The sequence below is a fragment of the Haliaeetus leucocephalus genome, unplaced genomic scaffold (genome assembly GCF_000737465.1).
Source record: "Haliaeetus leucocephalus isolate CR32 unplaced genomic scaffold, Haliaeetus_leucocephalus-4.0 Scaffold317, whole genome shotgun sequence".
NCBI lineage: Eukaryota > Metazoa > Chordata > Aves > Accipitriformes > Accipitridae > Haliaeetus > Haliaeetus leucocephalus.
In genome coordinates this window covers 6,359,427-6,379,726 of record NW_010972753.1, presented here as the reverse complement: position 1 = coordinate 6,379,726, position 20,300 = coordinate 6,359,427, and the positions used below count along the sequence as shown (strand labels likewise).

At 36.7% G+C, this 20,300-nt stretch overlaps 1 protein-coding gene across 1 annotated transcript in view; it reads left to right on the top strand.

Annotated features, from left to right (window-relative positions):
• The window catches only part of DMD (dystrophin), a 1,006,632-nt gene that overhangs the window by 89,943 nt on the left and 896,389 nt on the right, over positions 1–20,300 (top strand). The window contains exons 2-5 of the mRNA XM_010571327.1: positions 6,152–6,244; positions 7,236–7,313; positions 10,296–10,388; positions 17,281–17,453. Coding sequence (XP_010569629.1) covers positions 17,293–17,453 — 161 coding nt within the window. The 5' untranslated portion in view covers positions 6,152–6,244; positions 7,236–7,313; positions 10,296–10,388; positions 17,281–17,292. The remainder of the gene's footprint in view (positions 1–6,151; positions 6,245–7,235; positions 7,314–10,295; positions 10,389–17,280; positions 17,454–20,300) is intronic.

Sequence of the window (20,300 nt, the reverse complement as noted above, 5' to 3'; positions counted from 1 at the left end):
ATGCCTCTGTGTTCTAGCAGGAGAAGAGGATGAAAGGAGAAAGGGTGGCTTGTGTGGCTCAAGTTATTGCTCAGTGCTCCCCATGAGTCTGTAAAGCCATGGCCCAGTTAAACTGTGTCTGGTACATCTTTCTTCCCTCATGACTGGGACAATATCTTTTGCTGCTGTAATAGTAATCCAGCATCAATGAAAGAAAATGTCAGTCACTTTCATGCAACTTCCCAGCGGAACTGAATAAACTGTAAAGGAGGATGTTGGGGAGAGAAATTCAACCTTTAATATATTTAGCAGAGCAAGAGCAAGTATTAATAATCCCTCTTTTATTAAAACTGACTTAAAAGATCTGTTGAGATTAGCTCAATGACTGTTCTTTATTGTTTCACAGAGTGAGGCGTCAAATATTTTGACTGCAAGAAAAGGCTGATTCTTTAGTCTTACTAAGAGTAACATCTGTAAGCCAACCAAGTTCTTATTTCTTCCCTACTGATGTCTATTCAGCAAAATTTACAGATTTACAAACCGAACTTGAGACAATTACTTCAAAAAGATATGTGAAGACTTATGGCTTATGCCCTTCTGCCTTTCTGGATTGTATCTTGTCTTTTCATTTTTTTTAGTAATCAGTCAGTAGCCTGAGGTCCCGGCCAAACTGCAGGGCACCTCTGGCTCTTTGTTCCACAGTCCAGCACGCTGGGGACACAGCTGGACCCCTCACTGCAGCTCCCTTCCAGGCTCTGTGCCCTCCTGGAGGGACAGGTCTAGCCCCAAGCTAAGGTCTCAGTGATTTACCTGTTGCGGGAGTCTGAAGGACTTCTGTGTCCACTGGTTTTATTGTAAGCTGATTTTTCCTATTTATGCCTAATATAACCTTAAATCTTCTGTCTAGTGCCATGCCTAACCTTGAATTCTCTGTCTTTACAGTGCCTTTTTTCTTTTAATTTATTCTGTCTCTCTCCATCTGTTGATAGTTTCGGTTGCTAGATTTCCCAGATGAACTGATAATAATAAGCCAATAAAACTGTAAAATGCATGAGAAATAGCATCCAACTTGTCTTACTGTAATAATCTTCTTACAGTCTAGTCTGCCCCCAAATGAAAAGTGTAATCTAAATACATACTTGCCTGCAAAGGAAAATGAAAAGTCTGAGATCTCTTCCTCAGCCAAGTTTTTACCCTCTGTAATTTTTCTGAAAAATTGGGGAAAAGTGTCTATCATATAGCGTTTTTATAAAACAGAAAAAATAAATGCATGTTAAAGAACCTCAAATAGTAGCTGTGTTACAGTCTTCTGTTATCATGTATTTTGCTGGACTTGTTATTATGGACTCATTGCTTGAAATTTTGAGTGTTTATGAATCTCAGGAAATAGAAATACATTTCTTGCCTTTGTGCTTGTGGGAGAAAAATTAAGTTATGACTTGTTCTTAATCCTCTGCCCCTCCTTTCATTTCCTCTCCCTTCCCAACTCCTTCCCCTTCATATTTCCTTTCCCTTCACTCTGTTTTCCCTTAGTATAGGGTTTGCCTTTGCTAATTTATTCTAAAACATAATGTCTGCTGACAGTTTTATGCTAATCAGAATTTTTTTGGAGGTTTGACTCATAATTATTGAGCACTGGGCAATAGGAGGGTCAACGTTCATGAATGGATGTCTTTGTACCTTCTCTGGACAAGATATTTTTCAACTACTTGGTGTTCTTGCCTGTATCACTTTCACAATGACTAGCTTGCATGTAGCTCTGAACAGAGAGCTTTTCATGGAACACCGGCTTTTCATGTAACACTTCCCACAATATTAACTTCTTCCATAAGGTATCTGAAGAATGAGCTGATAAAATAGTTTACTTGTTTGATAAAATTTATTTGTTAAATTTACATAGAGAGAATGAGGTCTAATATAGAGCGTTTGAAAAGAAGAACACAGGAATGACAATGAAAGTACACAGTAGTGAGATGAATAGGATGGAGCTTGACGTTCTAAGATTTCTAAATATATTCACACAAAAAGTTTGCTACTACATTTATCTATCAACACTTACTTTCAGTCTGTTTCCTAAATTTCTCCTTTCTTTTCCATCTGCTTTTTTCTTTTTAGGTAGCATTCTTTGGCATAAAATTGGTTCAGTTGCTGTCTGAGCTTGGAAAATAACAATAATACACTTTAGATATTATTTCAGTCTAATACTGAGAGCATTCTAGAATATCTACATGCATGTACATATATATGTACATGCAATTGAGTTAGTGCATGGAATACTCTAAGTATGCTTTTCTCCCGTGTAACACATTGGGTAAGACTCTTCTGCAAGTTCCTATGTTTTCCTGAGATGTTAATTGTACATTACCCTGTAATTCTAAGACTAAGGCTTGTGTAGTTGACCATGGTAGTGTAGGAGGTTTTTTCCATACAAATGTATTTTGTGAATTATTTTCTTCAGTCCTTATTTAAGTTGGAGGGTTAATTTCATCTATGGTAAAACAGGAATCTTGTCTTCCCTTCTGTATCACATTTTTTTGCAGTGATTTTCTTTTAAAATACATCCTTTGGATTTCCTTCAGGTCTTATGTTATGTAAAGATCAGCAGTTGCAGCCAACAGCCATATCAGCTAGACCAAGAAAATTGTCTTGTGTTTTGACCTTTATTTAACACAAAGACAGTAGGTTAAAATAATACTGCCGTATACTTAAATCCCTAGAGTCTTTCTAGTCATGAAGATTCTAACAAATTTCTGTCTTAGATTTTTCTTTTGTTGGTCCTACTTCTAGAAAGTAATTTCTGTTTCTTTCTTTTTTCTTTTTTTTTTTTTCCCAATTTCAGTTTTACAGTTATTCCCTCTTTATTCCGTGTATTTTTTCTCATTGGCCTTTTCAACCCTGCCTCCAATCCCCCAAATCCCTCCATTAATTGTTGGTCTCCCTGAAATAAGCAAGTAAGGAAGAAAGAGATGATAATTACTTTGCTGGTCTACTTGACTAATGTTATAAATAGCTTATATATTGATTAAGATCATACAATTTTCTCTAGTTTCATATTGCTGCCAGTCAAACTACCGGTTGGGAAATTAGTACCATACTGATGAAAAGTTGCATTGTGCTTCACGTTCAGCATCTGCAGTCCTTCCTCTGTCCTGTGCTCTCTCTCATTTCCCCCATCTCTTCCATCATTGTGGGTTTTGCTAAGAAGAACTGTCAGCCAACAATCCAGCATGCAGCTGCTTTGGGCATTTTTTTAAATTAGGTTTTGGATAAGTTTGTGATATAGGGAGAGTAACAAATCAACATGCATACAAAGGGCACAGGAGATTCTTCTGAACATTTTCATTCCTCTGTAGGTAAAGGGCGGTGGCTGTAGGTCACAACCTAAAAAAAGTTTTAAACAAGGTTATTTTCAACAAGAATTTATAATAAAGGACTAGGCATTTGTTTTGGCAAGCCATTGACTCGTCACACTTGTTTTTTCATTGTTTTCAAAGCTTCATACAACTTAAGAGACACTTTTCAATGACACAATGAATTTATTTGATGCATCTTTGAGCCCTTTGTTTCTGAAGACTTACTGCAAAGTCAATCCAGTGAAGACATTCAATCTATTTGAGAAAAAAGACTTAATTACCCTGTTGCCAGAAAAATAGCAACCTTCTTCAGGTTAAGGATGATCTGTGTGGCAGTAGTATAGGGTGTCTTAAGGTATTTTTATTTGCTGATTAATGGAAGGTGTACTTCCGAGACCCTAAAATATCAATGGTAAATTTTGTTTTAAGGTTTACTTGTAATACATTTGTAATTAATATGTTCTGCTGGGGATGCTACCATGCTGTGTCTTTATTTTCTTTCTGAAAAGTTTACCACCCCCCCCCATCCCCCCATATTATTCTGTCAAGCAGAATTTTTGGCCATCCTAGATGGATTTCAACTTAAACTTTATGAATAGCTTAAATGCTGCAAAAAGGAAGAAAGTCAGACACACAGGCAGTTATGAAGGCTAGTTCTATTTTTCCCTTATGATACAAAGCAATATAATTATATTCTATTATCAAAATGTCATTGTGCTCATATTCCCAGAGTGATTCAGTAACATTATGGAAACAACTCTTTCAGAGTGTTACAGAAGGGTCTGTTGATCACTTCGACTTTCTAAAGAATGTTAAAATGTTCCCTTAGAAGTGCATAGGTCTTGTGCTTCCCCTCTGCAAAAATGACTTTTGTTCTGCAAGATTAGGAAACAAAATAAAGTCTTTCTGATTTAGTCATATGTTTTAATTTTAAATCTGTGCTGTATGGAGTAAATAATAGACAACTTCAGGAATACCGTGCATGACTTGACTTGCATAATGGCACATGATTATTCATACCACAATTTGAAACATTTTATCAAAACTATTTCTTATATTAAATGCAAGGCAGGAGATAGAGTTGCTGAGTAGTATTAGTTAAACAGATAATTCAAGAGGTTGAACAGGGTGACTAAATCATATGTGAATCTGTTCAGTACTGGTTTTCAGATATTTTAGGTAGTCAAGTGGCAGCACATGTGTTAACTAGAAATTAGCTTAGATGGAATGGGTTGTGCAGCGTGTGAAAACTGGCTAGAAAAAAAGGATTCCCACTGCTGTAGAAAATTTTTGATGTTTCGGATTTGTTTGCTCTGTGAAACAGAAACAAGACCTTACCAAAAAATGAAGGGATTGAAAGGAGCTCTTGCCTCAGAATAGCAGTTGAGAGAAAGAAAGAGGGAAGGAGTCATGCCAGAGCAGCCAATAGCACTAAAGTTTGTGCTGTACACATAAATATTTATTGATTGAGGAAAAAATGAGTCTAGCACTGGAAACTGTCCTTAATTCTGCCCTCTGTTTAAGAAAACTTCCAAAGGAATTGATACTTTCTGACAAAATAAGTTTTTCATAAAATTCCCAGCTAGCTCTAATGAGTGTTGCAGTGAGTACCAGAACAACACTGCTGACAGGAAAGCAAATGTTTTCTGTGTAATATGGATTCCCAATTCTATATTGCTCTGTGGTAAAAGTGGAAGATATGTGATGTAGGTCAGCATGGTGTCAATTCTAGCAAATTAAAATATAGATGCTTCCTCTCAAATCAATCAAAGCATCTGTGAAACTTTACAAATTAGAAATAATGTGGACATGTGAATCTACTTGACACTGCACAAAATAATCACTTCTTTATTGTGGTTCTCAATAGCTCTCATACATACAAAAATATGTCAAAATTTATAGGTACATATAAAAGTTGCACAGTGACTAAACTATACAAAATCATATTTCTATATTTTAAAAATTTAATGCATTAGTCAAAGCATCAGATCAGAAACATGGCTTGAATTTTAGAAAGAAATTCATCTTTTACCATTGTCACATGAAGGAAAATCCCAAGTATTTCCTTTCATTTTTTGCTGATGCTATGTACAAAATTGTGGTTTAGGCACTTACATTAATGAGGCCGTGATCCAGTACAATTCCAAGTATGTCCTATGAACATAGATATGTTTCTTAGATCCTCACTAGAATAAGCCTGAAACTTTTCTCTCTCTGTGTAATTCCAAGTTTGTTTCTGCCACATGAAAGTGCCTACTAGGCACTTAAACTTGGTATCTCTTTCTGGGTGTTTGGTGGTTTTGTTTGTGTTTTTTTAATCTGGCAAATTATTTTTCCTATTTTTCTCCTGAATTGCACCTTAATTGCCAAGTTCGGTTTGTGTTCTAGCTTCATTAGTATTTAGTTCTGCCTTATTTGTTTGCATTAATGGTATGTGCACAAATTGCAAATTATTGGATCTGCAGCACTTTATCACAGATGATATCAATAGTGTAATTTTAAGAGGGAATAAAGGCTGTACTTTCCTTACCATAAGAAAAATATTTGAAATAAGGTAGGCACCAATCTCTCTTATGCCATAGAACCCTATTAAAAACAGATGTGAAAGAATCCTATCAGTTTAGTTGTTAAGATATTTTCTTCCTTTACTTTGCGTCATACCTTTCATATTTAATATTTAATTAGGACAGTGTATTTACACAGGTGGAATACACCACTTTGCAAGACAGTGGCTTTTACAGCTTTCTGGTCTTTTTTTAGCAAATTGATGCTTCCTTTTTTTGGTGTTGGAACTAACTAAAGCCATTGTTTCATTTCAGTTTGGAAGACGTTACATTGAAGATCTTTTTAATGATTTTCGAGATGGACGAAGACTTCTGGAGCTCCTGGAATGCCTTACAGGCCAAAAACTTGTATGTGTATATTAACATGTTAACTATATGTTGAAGTCTTGATGTTGTGATAATTGTGGTAGGTGGTGTTCATTAATTTCTGCCATTGATGAGGTCCTGTGGAAACTATTTTTTAGGGGTCTGAATATTTTTGACAGTCATTTGAAATTGAGGAAACATTGTGACTGAGAGCTATATTAGACAGTAACCTTTGCTAGGCTTATATTTGAAATGAAAATGTTCTAGTTTGTTGTACACACTTATTAAGGAAGTGTGGCAAAGAGAACTAAGACTGAGGCAGGGTTCATTTAGATTTTAGCTGGAATTCAGAAATTATTCATCACTAGGTATTTGTGCCAAAAACAAGGAATAGAAATTAGTGTGTAGAATGAGAATGTTTTGCTAATAAATTTCATACATACAGTCGGTATATTGGAGTTGTACATGTCTGAAAAGAGAGAACAACTTGCTGTTATGAACCTGGAAATTCTGAAGTGACACATCACATGTATTTTTGAATATCCCTCTTGTTTTCCTGCTTGGACTTTGTGAGCTTGGGATTTTTCTCTGAAACTTTCTCACAAGAGAGTAGTGAAGCAGGCTGGGAGTTTGAGAATCAAAATTCAGAGAGAATATATTTGTAAATAAAAATTAAAGGAACCAGTGCTTCTCTGTTTGGTTGTCACAGTAATGTTCCTAAATTGTGCCATGGAGAAGACAACTAATCATAATTAAAAAAATCTGGAATTATCTTATTTTATATACATTTCAATGATTCATTCACTGAAAAATGTCAAGATATCAGATTACGTTCCAGCTGTGGATCCACTTTGTTTCACAATTGCCTTTATTTCATATCGGAAAGCTGCATATGAACGATGTATGGTAATATTCTCACTGTTGTTGTCATAAACTTACAGAAAACTGCAGGTGTAATATAAGACTTGAGTTACATAGAGTGTATTCTAGTTTCTGATTTTGGGCAGTCAAATTTGTTTTATTTTCTTTGTAGGCAAAAGAAAAGGGCTCCACAAGAGTTCATGCTCTGAACAATGTCAACAAAGCACTGCAGGTTTTGCAGAGAAATAATGTAAGTAATCAGCCGTACAGGGTCAGAACATCCTATAGATAGCACACTTAATGCTTTCTAAGTGTTGGATCAAACTCTGGCCTATAGGATACAATTGGTGGAGTCAAGGCAGTTTTATTGATGTGACTTGGATACTTCGTCGTTCAGCACAATTTATTTCATAGAGTTTAAAATCCTCTACCAGCAAATGTTTGAGTAATATATCTATAACGGATGCTATCTGAAGACAGATCAACATGCACAATTTTATGGTAATGCATGGTATTTAAAATACATTTTAAAAGGTTAATTACAAGAAGTCATCCGTAGCTGGTTAGAAGGTGCTACCTATCAAAATATCTGCTCACAAGCACTGACAATCATGAAGTCAGAAAAACTGAGGCTTTTCCTACATGAAATCTTTTTGCTAAATTTTCATTGGTGTCTGTTCCTTATGGTTCATAACCTTAAGGAAATGAATCATATCAAAACCATTTTCCATTCTACTTTGTCAAGATTGACTTTCCAAAACCAGTATCCTGTGCATCATTTTTGAGTAAATATTCTCATAATGTCTTCCTTATGCAAGCATTCTAATGGACCCATAACTTTAGCAGACATTTTCAGTGGCCAACTAATTATATCATATGTCCTTCTCAAGAATAAATGCAAATAAACTATAACATTCGCTTAAACTTAACAGTAAGATGTGATGGAACAGTGATAATGTATTCTGTGCCACATATTATATTGGATTTCTTGATAGCTGCAGTAGGTCACTAAACATGCTTGAGTTCAGCTGCTGAATAAAGTTATTGATTATCTAAGGTAATGCTTATCCATCTGAAGATTTGTGCATAAATGAAAGTGACCTTATAAGACTGGCATAAAGACCTCCAGCTTGATTTTTCTTTTTATAAATGGAATTTCATGTAAATAAATAGAAGAAAAAGCTTCCACTTCTTCAAAATCTGCAATATTTGACATTGTTGAAAAAAAACCAGCAATACATTATTTCACAGTATACAAGAAGGTTTTGATTGCATACCTGGAACGTGGTTACAAAGTTTCATAGTAAATGTTTTGAAAAGTATTTATTCACTACGTATCAGCTAAATCCATTAATGTGCTTTTCATTCAGTTTCCAGAATACAACAATAGTCCCTTTTAAATATAGAAAGAAAACAGAGAGTATTGCAATTGAAGAATATAGAAGAAAAAGCATTATTTTAGGAAGTGAAGCGGTCATCCAGTGGCCATCGTATTGACATAATGAAAACCTTATAAGCTGTATACAATATAAAAATTAGTATAGTGTATATATATACATACATATATATATACATAGTATAAAGACAAAAGATCTGCCTCTGAAATAGTTTCCTTATCCTTCAAAATGATCTCAAGACTGATTTCTGTGTGGCTGCAGGAATGCAAAATCAATGGTTCTAAAGCTATTTAAAGCCTGTGACTAATCCAGATTTTTCTGCTGGTATGTGCCACCCTTGTGCTGAGGTTCTGCAGTTATCTGGGTGGTAACAGACTGAAAAATGCTGCAGCTTCCAGTCAACCCATTTTACAGATTATTTTTTTTCCTATGGAAAGGTGATAGTGTTGGGGTGGGGGGTTGCCCCAGTATAGCCTCAGGCAACACAGAGGCAAACTGGGAAGTGTTCCTCTGTTTCAGTAAAACAGATGTAGGCTCTGTGTGTTCAGGCTTCCATTTCCAAAAACAGGTGGAGGGTTTGGCCTGTAGAACGTGTAGGTGGTACCCTAATAAGCTATGTTGTGGCTCACTTGCTACATGGACCCCATTTGAAATTTAGGACATAACTTGGGAAATATTTCAAGACACTGTAGGCTAGAATGAATTGCCAGTCTCATATGCTTTGAGTACAAAATGATGCATTCTTAAAGAAAAGAGTTCTTAGAGAGTTTTAGAGTTCTTGACAAACTATCTGCTTTGTATATGATTAATAAAAATGACCTATACATAGATGCATTGATATTAAAAAAAAAAAAAAAGAGGCTTGTTTTAAGTGTGCAAAACCTTTAGTCATTCTACAGATGTAACTTCAAATAGCTTCAGAAGTACAGTAGAGATATGCAGGCTGTAATTTGTGGGGGAATGAGGTACTTTGCCGTACAAGTATCAGTTCTGACCATGAAAAAATGCATCTCTGAAACAGTGAGGATGCAAATTTTAGAGTCATAGTTTCCATCCAAAAGTGCAGGTCTTAGCTTGTGTTGTCTTGTACTTGCATCCCTGAATTTGGCATTCTTATTTTGATAGCATAAAAAGTGGGGGAGGGTGAAGGTTCATTTCACATGTGGAGGAAAGAATATTCCAGGGTGATAAATGCTGATGCATATGAATTTGCAAATGCATAATATAATTATGGAAAACAACATTATTGGGCAAACTAATGTGGAAAAGACTTGCTTAGTTCACAATCATTGGTTTCTCTCTATTCCAGAACACATCCTGCCTTGCCTTATACATTGTAGAATTTAATTAAGGCACAATAATTTCTATTTTAATCTAAATATATAGAACAGTATCTTGGGTTTGTAGGTTCTTACAGTGTCTAGATGTGTGTGTAGCTTTCAGCAAAGTATATTATGTAAGGTAGTATAGAGCATAATACAGGAATTTTTCCATGTCACCCATCAGTTTTGTGATTTGTAATTGTAGAGGCTCAATATAAAAGATTGTTGAGTTATTATTGACTATTACTTTTAATTGTATGTTTTCACAACATGCTATAACTGGAATAATTGGAACCCTAGATCACTGCTTGCTTTTTGCCAGCACATTAATTGTGCCATTTATAAAATGAGTTGGATGTTTACTAAACAACAGAAACCAAAGGAGATTTACCCTAGCCCATCCCTCCCTCTCCCTCATCAGAAAGAAAGTTTAACACCAAATGTATGAAAATAACATCAACCTTTTATGCTTGCTATTAATCTTACACAAATTTTTTTTTTGTTTCTTAATAGGTTGATTTGGTAAATATTGGGAGCTCAGACATTGTGGATGGAAATCATAAGCTGACCCTTGGTTTGATCTGGAATATAATCCTCCACTGGCAGGTGAGTGGCACTGCTGCTTACTTTCCATGAAGTACCTTTATTCCACTGATCTTTTTTCCATTATTATCCAGCCACAACCTACAAAGTAAACATAGATGTTGCAAACAGTGTCCTAAATCAGCAAGTTTTATGGCTGTCTGTTTACATGTTATCTGGGATATTAGGAATCTTATGAAGATAAAATAGGTTTTAGAGCATTAGCAGCAGCTCTTTTGACTCTAATTTCACAGTCAGATGTTGCAAGAGAGTATCTAATATGTTACTGTAAGAAAAATGGATAGACAAAGCCAACATGGATATGTAGCTTTCAGAGTCCTTTTCTTTTTAGTATCTTAGAAATAGTGACTTATATTTTAATGAAATAATCGCATTTGTTGCTTTTTGCTGCTGACCCATCCTGCCAAGAATTATTTTTAGAACACTAAAAAGCTGTGACTCTTGACAATTTATTGAAGCAGATGTGGCTCATTTAGCTTCCTTTATCTTTAGAGAGAAAGGGGGGATTATGATAAAAACCAACATGGAAGATGAGGACACTTAAGTAAACAAATTCTGAGACAGTAAAATAAAAATTCAAAAGGAACTAGCATCTAGATGTCCTGAGTCTGTGTGTTTGTATGATTCTGGGCTGAGTCTGTCCATTTGTGTTGGCTCTGTTCCACAAGCAATAATCTACAAGTTTTTCATAGCGTTACAAGCAAAGATGGTGGGAAACAAAGCCTAAAGGACTTTATATTAAAAACTAAACACTCTTATCAAAAATCACATGTGCGTCATTCATTGAAGTAGGGAACTTTTTTTTTTCCTAATTTTACAGGACATGTAGTGAAAGCAACAGAGAAAAGCTGCAAATAGTTAAATCACTTCTTCCTTTGTCTCCCTTTCCAATATTCCTAGTTTAATTGCATAACATTGTTCTAAATTACTTATTAAGAGCAGATGGAATATGAAACCTAGCTGTGCAGCTTTTTACCAATAATGCTTGAATCACTGTGTTTTAATTTATATGAATTATGGACTGAGATGACTATTCACATTCAAATGTGTATTTTGATTTGTTCATATTTTATCCTGAAGCAAAGTGTTAACGATGTCCTTTAGTATTAGCTGTGTACTTATTAATTTTTCTTTCAGTTTTCGCACCATTCCTCTTAACGCATACTTGCACACACACAGAAGACACGCATGTTCCCTGCTATAGTCTGGTGAAGTTTTTGAAAGCAGGCATGTGCTCTCAGAGTACTACTTGCTTGCAGTACATAGATGATTTGCTTCAAGCTTCATCTTGAGCCTAGTGATAACTGTGACAGCAGCTGTGATGGTACCCGTGACTTCAGCTGAACTACCCATGTATGCAAAGTCCAGGGATCATATTTACAAAGCGGTGGTTAAAGGTGTGACACTTTCTGAGCGTAGTCATAATGATTCGGTCCATGTTTAGCCTATACTTTGAGTTCTGTGTTTTGGTTTGTTCTATTCATGGATTACTGAAAGGAAGTTACTTGCGTGTTCTGGACTTCTCTTTTTATTCAAAATTTTGTAAATGAATTTCTAATTTGGCTAGAATTCAATTTCAGTTTCTTTTTTAAAGAGTAGCTAAAGCCTGGTTGGCAAGAAGCAGCCATTATTATATAATAACCCTGTTGCTGTTGCATAATGATGAATAATTAAAAAATAATATAAAGCCAGATTTGTACTCGGGCTTTTCTCTTTTTAAACAAAACTCAGGAGATGTCGGTTTGCTGCCTGTTTCCCTCAAAGGACTGGAACAGTTCAAAGTGAATTTTCTTATTTATTCTCTGTGGAAAAAGTCTTTGTTTTTTTCCAGATTTTCTTTCAAGTTTTGAAGTGATTTGCATGATCTAGAATATGTTCCTGATTGTTCTGCCCTGTTTATAGGTTGGTACTATCTTACATGTTGACAGCACTTCTGGAGAAACAAGACTGTGAGTTTCTTAAGAAAGGGTATTTCTTCCCGTTGGTACCATTTTGCCTGTCAGAGATTGTTCTTGGCACTAAGCAGCTGGAAGCACGACAAGCCATTGTTAAAGACTAAATTATGGACTCAGGGCCACCAAACTTATCTGCCAGTTGTCTACAGTTGGGTAAAACATCTCGTTACCTGTGATGCCTTATCAAGACTACTATATTTATTTGTAGTCTGTGGGAGGCCTAAAAAAATAAATATGACACAGGCTAGTTGATTTAGTGCATGCTACTGGTGCAGTTTGTGTTTGATGGTGCAATCCTGCTTTTGCAAATCCTTTCACTTTCTGATTCCAAGAACTTGCAGTCCTGAAAAGAGTCACCTAGAGAAAGATTATCTGCCTGCATGTAAAAAAAAAAAAAAAAAAAGATACCTGTTGTGTGGGCTGTTAGTTTGTTGCAGATGAACAGGCAAGAAGCTTTTTCCAGTTTCACATCCTGCAGCCAGGACCACATTAGGACAGAACTGTATTTATGTATGGCAACAAGACCATCTGTTACAAAAACGTCAATCTCTTTGTGTAAAAAAAAAAAAAAAAAAAGGTGCTAGAAGAAAGGTGCATGAATGGAATAATGAGGCAGTACCAGTCCAAGTGGATAGCAGCAGTCCCATTGAGGAGAGGCTGTGGTAGAGGCATTGCAGCAGACAAGATTTGACTCATTCTTGCCACTCTCATTTCTGTTCAGTAGAAATCTTGTGGCTTCCGTATCCCCTGTGGTGATGGTGTCCTTTCTTATCTAGCCTGTTTTTCAGATTATTATTAAAAGTTTCACTGAAATTGAATCATCGTTCTGAGTTGAGCACCTGCTGCCAAAGCTCTTTATGGTACTGACTCGATCTGAGTTTCTATTCCCTTGAAGCTACTGCCCTCTTTCTCACAGTTCTGTGATCCCAGCCTCATTGCAGCATTAACATTTAAGCAAAAGCAAAACAAGACCATTAATTTCTGAACTGTTACATTTGACAAAGACTCTTAAGAGTGGAAAAACATTCTATATTGCAGTATGCAAGTTGTTTTATTTTGTTTTTAAGAGCAAACTTATTTTCATATAGAGCATGAAAAAAAAACCCCTTAGCAAAAATCTTTGGTAAGAGTCGCAGCCAAAATCTTGACTTTCTTCAGAAAAAAAAAGCAAAATAAAAGGCATATACATAAGGCAAATATTTCAGAGAGAGGTGCATTTCAACAGTCAGCCAGCCTCATTTGGAGACCTGTTAAAAGCATCGAGCCTGTTGTGCTCTTGTTGCAGAACCGTTATTTTAATTGGAATTACCATTTTATTTTATTTTGAATTGTAATCGTGGAAATGAAATACTAACAGTTCTGTCAATCCACCTGAAATCAATGAGCAAAGAATATCCTTTACTTTGATAGGTGTCTTGAACATCTATGAAAATGTTCTTAAAAGAGTTCTTTAAAATGTACTTTGAAAGAGTTTAGTGGATTCTAGCTATAAAAAAAGCAATCCATGCAGCCAGAATACCTGAAATATAGCAAGTAAATAATACTAAGTTGTTCTGTCAGGGAGCTGTAAGGTTGCTATTTGATTGAGAAAAATGAAAACACCTTGCTTTGAGAATAGTTTTTTTAGATTCTCTCCTTCTTCCCTCCCTCTCTTCTAGGGGCTGGCATCCTGAAGCCAAGTGCCAGTCTTACAAAATCTTACACGCCTGAGTGTTGGTTTTAGGTGAAACAGATGTAGTGCAAGCCCGAGATCACGCTGCGTTCCTAGTCACACACACACAGCTACACGCGCCCAGACTCCGGGACGTGGTCCTGCAGCGGGAGATCAGAGGTCCGCTGCCGCCGTGAGCCAGGCCTGGGCGCTTCTCAGTGGGGTGATGAGAATAGCAGTGCTCCCGTTCTGTTCACAGCTCTCCATTTGGCGATATGACGTTTCATAAGTCATCTTGGTGGTGTCTGTGTTGCCCTTTTGCCCCTCTTCTGTTCAAAATTGAATCTTTTCTTATTGCTGTAGTGTAGGTCCATTCCCCAGGAAAAGCAAGTATTTCTATTTTCTGGAAGTCAGAGTTTCCTATACCTTAAAGCTTTGTTTCCTGCCAGGCTATATTGCATTAGAAAGGAGAGGTGACAAAGAAATGACTATCAGAGGTCAACTCATCATTTGAGAGCAAGAGGCAGAGCCTTTGAAATGGCTGTAGTTTTTGAGCCTGGATCCTGAGGGAAGCTTATCCATCCAAAAGCTCTTCAGGCTGACGTGAACGCACCTCTACGTACTACTGTTTCTGAGCAGTACGTCTTAACCGAGAAGCCTTCAAAAAGCTTCCTTCGAACCTCAATGTCAGCCAGCATTTTTCCACTCAGACGCTGATCTCGCTTCAGGCCCCAGCCGTCCTGCGGGCAGCGTGGTGCTGCGCCTGCAGCGGCGTGACGTGACATGACATGGCGTGACGTGATGTGACATGGCGTGGCGCGGCGCAGTGCTGCCGAGGTGCTGGGGGCGTGGGAGGGATGGCAGTGCCTCTCGGGACACTTGGGAGGACAAGGTGGCTCCAGCTGTAGAAGTGTTTTCCACCGTTTCTTACTCAATAGGAAGTGATGTCAGCTTTCAGGATGAGATCGGACCCTTTTACTTCATTGTTTTAAATGCCTGCCATTCCCCAGGAGACAACAAAAAGTCATAAACTTAACAGTCTTCATTGCTGCGGAGAAATGCAGGAAAATGAGAATAAATCTCTATTCATTGTCAGGGTATTAAACTCAGCAAGATGAGTTTGAATCTATTTTGTATTCGTTTACTCAAAAGTAGAAATAAATGCTAAGTTTTTGGCTTCATCTCTTTAAATTAAAAGGAGAACTATCACCTGGATTCTTCTGAGTAATTGCCTTCCTGACAGCCCATTCTTTCATTGTTTTTGCCTAATTTCCTCTGTTCATACTTAATGCTTCTTTCTCTTAAGTTAATGTAAATTCAAACACGTGATCTTTCCTATATGTTATGAACTTTTATATTTCTAATTCTTGTGTTTCTGCATTCATTCAGCTATCCTTTTATATGAATGTGTGTTATATTTTTCAAATGTTACAGTTTGCTTTTAATATTCAGATGAATCTGCATTTGTAAATACAAGCACATGATAAAAATGCAGAACGAACAATGAAATCCTGGCTTGGACAATTCTCCATTACCATGATTTCAATATTTTCTAGTCTTTCATAGTGTTTAAGTTTGGTGCAGTAGATGCTAATCTTGAAACTTCTCTTCTTTTTAGCACCTGGATTCATGCAAAACAAAATTTTGTATTTTGATAGCAGTGAAGGGGCTTCGCCTGGAAATACGAGAAGCAAATCTTTTAGCTTCTTGCTGAATTACGTAAATCTGCTTGGGCAGCTCTCAATAATGAAGATACTAAAAATGTTAATGAGAAGCTCAAAATACCCACTCAGACCTATGAAGCAAAACTGAAGAGTGTATTTCCTAATTTTCTTAAACTCTTTATTTTCTGTCTTCTGGTGTAGAAATGGAGGCAACTATAAAATACTGCTATCCTTACCTGACAGAATTTTATATTAATTTTCATTGGTGCAAATTACAATCTTAGACTAAAGTCAGGAATGTGTCCCATGAAATTTAGAGAGGATCAGTTTCTCCTCCCATCTCAGAAACTAGTAACTTATAAAGTTAACTTTATACTTAAGTCTCAGAAGGAAAATTGAAGGCACTGATACTCTTTGGCTAGGATGCATCTGAGATGTAAAAACAAGACATTCTTTTAGTAATTCGTATCTTCACTTATTCAAATGATTGAATTTATTACTGTGAAACTAGCAAGCAACTTACCAAACTGCACAATAAAAGGATATCTGTTTTTTTTCTACAGTATCATAGTAATTAATTGTTTTTCTTGTTATTCTTTGAGATTACATCTTCTGCATGTTATCTTATGGTTTTTACAATTTCAAAGTGGTCCATCCTCTGTCATAAGGTAGCTTCTGCACTGAATGTTGTTTTTTGACTGATACTGGCTGCAGAGCAGTTCCAAGTGGAGAATTATAATGAAATTATATACTCCATAAGCAAATAAGCAACAATAAGCAACTTTATAGTTAAATTATATCTTAGGGAGTATTTTAAAAGAGCTGCTAATCTTTACAAGATATATGGAGAAAGCAATGATTTAAAAGGGATTAGTTTACAGGAAAATAAATTACACACTTCTTAATAGAAGTTTTGGGTGCTCTTTCACTAATAAAGAAGTTGCTAAGAAATATATAATCGACTACATTATTCAAACTCCATGCTCATATTTTTAGAAGCCCTCAGAATTAATGTTTTTTTGTAAAATAGTAACTGTAGGTCGGTGAGCTTTCTCTAATGAAAGAGGAATATTAACTATTCATGTAAAAAATTTTAAAAATGAAACCTCTACAATATTCTTTAATGCATGCGATGAAATTCACTTTTCACCCAAGTGCATGTATGCAAATATAGTTTGCACATTTGAGTCAAAAACATTATCTGCTGTGCACTGAGCAAATTTATTTTGCCTTGGTACTTGCGTCAACTCGGTCAATGAGAGGAGAATGCTTTACATTGTTTTATCAACTTTTCCTATAATGTATCTTAGTTTGAACAAACTCTGTTCCCGTTAGTGGTGAAAACAAATGTGCCTTCTCTGTTCATGCAAGGAACGCTTCACATGGCACAGGGATGAATGTACTGAATGCCTCAGCAACGGTGACCAAGAAGTCGGTATCAGTTGCCTTTAAGCATTCAGACTTGACTGCTATCATTATACTGTCACACCAAGTTTGTTCTGTAATTACTTAGGAGGTTTTTCTTTACAGCTTAAATCTAGGCAACTGGAAGATTTTTGTGTCAAAAAAAAAAAGTCAGCTTTTAATAAGTTCAATCATTGATGAATTTCTGTCACTTATTGCAGGTCAAAGATGTAATGAAAAACATCATGGCTGGACTGCAGCAGACAAACAGTGAAAAGATTCTGCTGAGCTGGGTCCGCCAATCGACTCGTAATTACCCACAGGTCAATGTTATCAATTTCACCAGTAGCTGGTCTGATGGATTGGCTTTCAATGCACTCCTCCACAGTCACAGGTAGGAAAACTAACTTTTCATTATTTCGATGAGCTTGTGACAGGCAGCTGTAACAGGGCTTGAGGATGGTGTATCTATTATGTGGGGTTTTTAGCTGCTTCCCTTGTGGGTGTTTCAGCATTCTTTTAAATGGCCACCTGTTTTGCTTTGATCTGGGTGCTGTGTTTGGTGTCGGACTGAACCCTCTTCTGGAGGGAGGGGGTCTGAGCTTTTCGCAGTGCCACTGAATATGCTCAGTTCAGATCCTTTTCTGGAATTTCAGCGTATCTACCAAGTAGATAGCCTCAAGGAGTACAGGCTTGGAAACTTTTGAGAAGAGCAAGGAATAAATCCAAAACTAAGCCTTTGAGGTTGCCCTAGAGGGAGAAGGAGATTTTCCTATGGGGACTTAGAGGGGGAAAACGTAGTGTTTGTTGAAAGCCTCTGACAGTTGCTGGATTGAAAGTATGGATTTGCCTCGAAAAGACACAGCTGGAGAAGGTAGCCTTTGTTTTCAAAACCTTTCATGTTGTTCCCCCAGCTGATTTGGGTTTTAACCCTCTCTCAGAAGTTGTCTTGTGCTAGTCTATGCTGTATAAAACTCTAGAGTTTCAGAGTTCTCTGGTGGTTCTGTGTACTTGGCTTAAGGAAGACATGCAAGCCAATCTATCTTAAAGGTCTCGTTCTTGCCACTACTGGTTTTAAAGCAGTACTTATTTTTCTGATGTGGTAAGCCTCCCGATCTCTCTCCTACTTCTATACCTTTCTCTTAAAGGGGGCTGTCCTGCAAGGTGGCTGACTGCTCCAAATTATCACTGAGCTGAGTTTTTGAACAGCTAAATGGGTATGTTCTCTTTGGTAAGAGATGGCAGGGATTTACAAGATATTAGTACAAGTCAGGCCATTTATTGGTTTTAGTTGCATTAAAGGCTTGAAATAAGGCAAAATACTTCTAAAAGCATAGTCTGAGGCAATATATGCCTTCTAACGTAAGCAGTCAAGAGCTGCAGGTATTTCTTCCCCAAATTTTCACTGGCTCATGTTATTGTTTCTGAATGAAACTGTCTGAATAAGTCTACTGCTGTTGTAGTCTGAAGACTAACACTGACAGCCATTTACAGTGGCTATACCTTACACCACCATCCCAGGCACAGTAGGCATCTCTTGCTATGAGTCCAGTTTTTCACCCTGCATATGCCTGGAAGCCTTGAGTAGATCTGACTGAAATAAGGTCCAGGAATATTCAATTACAAGTGCTGTTTGCTTGTCATGTTAGGAATGAGGCATTATCTTAAGGAAGAACTTATTATGCTCTAAAAAGGCTTCGTGTATGTCTTTCACTTACGTTCAGTATTATAACATTAACAACTGGCTTTCCCACCATCCTGCTGTTACTCTGCCATTAATGCGCTCGCACTTTCTTGGTGTTGGTGCAAGTGTTTATGCAGGTATTAGGAGAACTGCATTTATGGAGCTAAATAAGATAAGAACTAAAATACAGTGACTATGTCACTAGCTTTTGATAACTACTTTATTCATTGGTCATTCATTAAAATGTGGTTTGGTGAGTTTTTTTCAAACACTCTCTAAACTTGGTTTTTGTTATTTCCGCTGATGATAATTTCTCATTTTAATTTGCTCTGTTTCTCATTTCATAAGTGGTTTCATTCTGATGGACGTGAATATAAGAATGCGATTATCCTGTAGAACTCAATGAATCTTTCTTTCTAAAGATCTGATTCCATACTTGTAGATGATTAAAAACAAGACACACACCCCACCCTTTGTATGGGATACTCTTCCATCTCCATTACTTACCTTCACGGAAGTTCTGTTACAGTGTGAGAGCTTACACATAATTTCTGTGGGTGTGAATACTTTTTCATCTTCCTAAAACATTGTCTATACATGGCTTTATTAAGTGGGAAAATGCTAGTTTTAACTCAAACACCAGGTTACTTAAGTCAGACAGGAACTCTGTGATACGAAAAGGACTGAGTGATTCCTACTACTTTTGGTGGTACAGTGCTACCTCTGTTACATTGGATGCAGCTAGGGAAGAAAAAGTAGATACAACTCAAAGGGAAAATACTTTATTTCATAAATGCCAAAAAATAGTTGTGCTGAAATGATATTGGATAACTAATTATCACTGTAGACTCAAAGGCTGAAACCAGTAGCACTCTATGGCATTGTAACTACCTTGATTTCATTTTCAGTGTATGAGTGCAACAGAAGGCCAAGGTGGTGGCACATCTTTTCACACAGACACAATATCAGGCTACCTGTTTCCTGATTAGGGTATCTGATACTCAGATATTCAGGTTGTATGCTCTACATGACTGTGTAATATCATTTGGTGTCTGAAATCAGAATTTGGAAATTCCTTTTTGTCCCTCTTTGTAAGAAGAGCTCCAGAAGTCTGAAGAGGGGATCTTATTAAGGAGCAGTCCCTAGCTGCGGAAGGCAGTTCCCTGCCTAAGCCACATTGGGATCATCTAGACAAATCTCTAAGTGTCTGTATGTCATACTTTTTGCACTGCTGTGTTCAGTTCACTTCAAAGTTCACCAGTTGTGAACATTCATTTCCTGCTCACTACAATTTATGCATTTTATTCAGGGTTTCTAAAACAGAGATGCAAAACTTTTACTCTTTTGTGTCTGCTGCCATAAATCTTGCATAGCTTTCTGCACAGTGAGCCTATCTTCAATAGAAGTGAAAAAGAATTACTCCACAAAGTCTTGTCTCTTGCCCAGTAGTTAGTGCACTCATTTGGGAAATGGTGAGTGTGCATTCAGATTCCCTGAGGCAAGTGTCCAAGACCCAAGACACACCAGTTGTCTTCTTCTGGACTTTAATCACTAAAT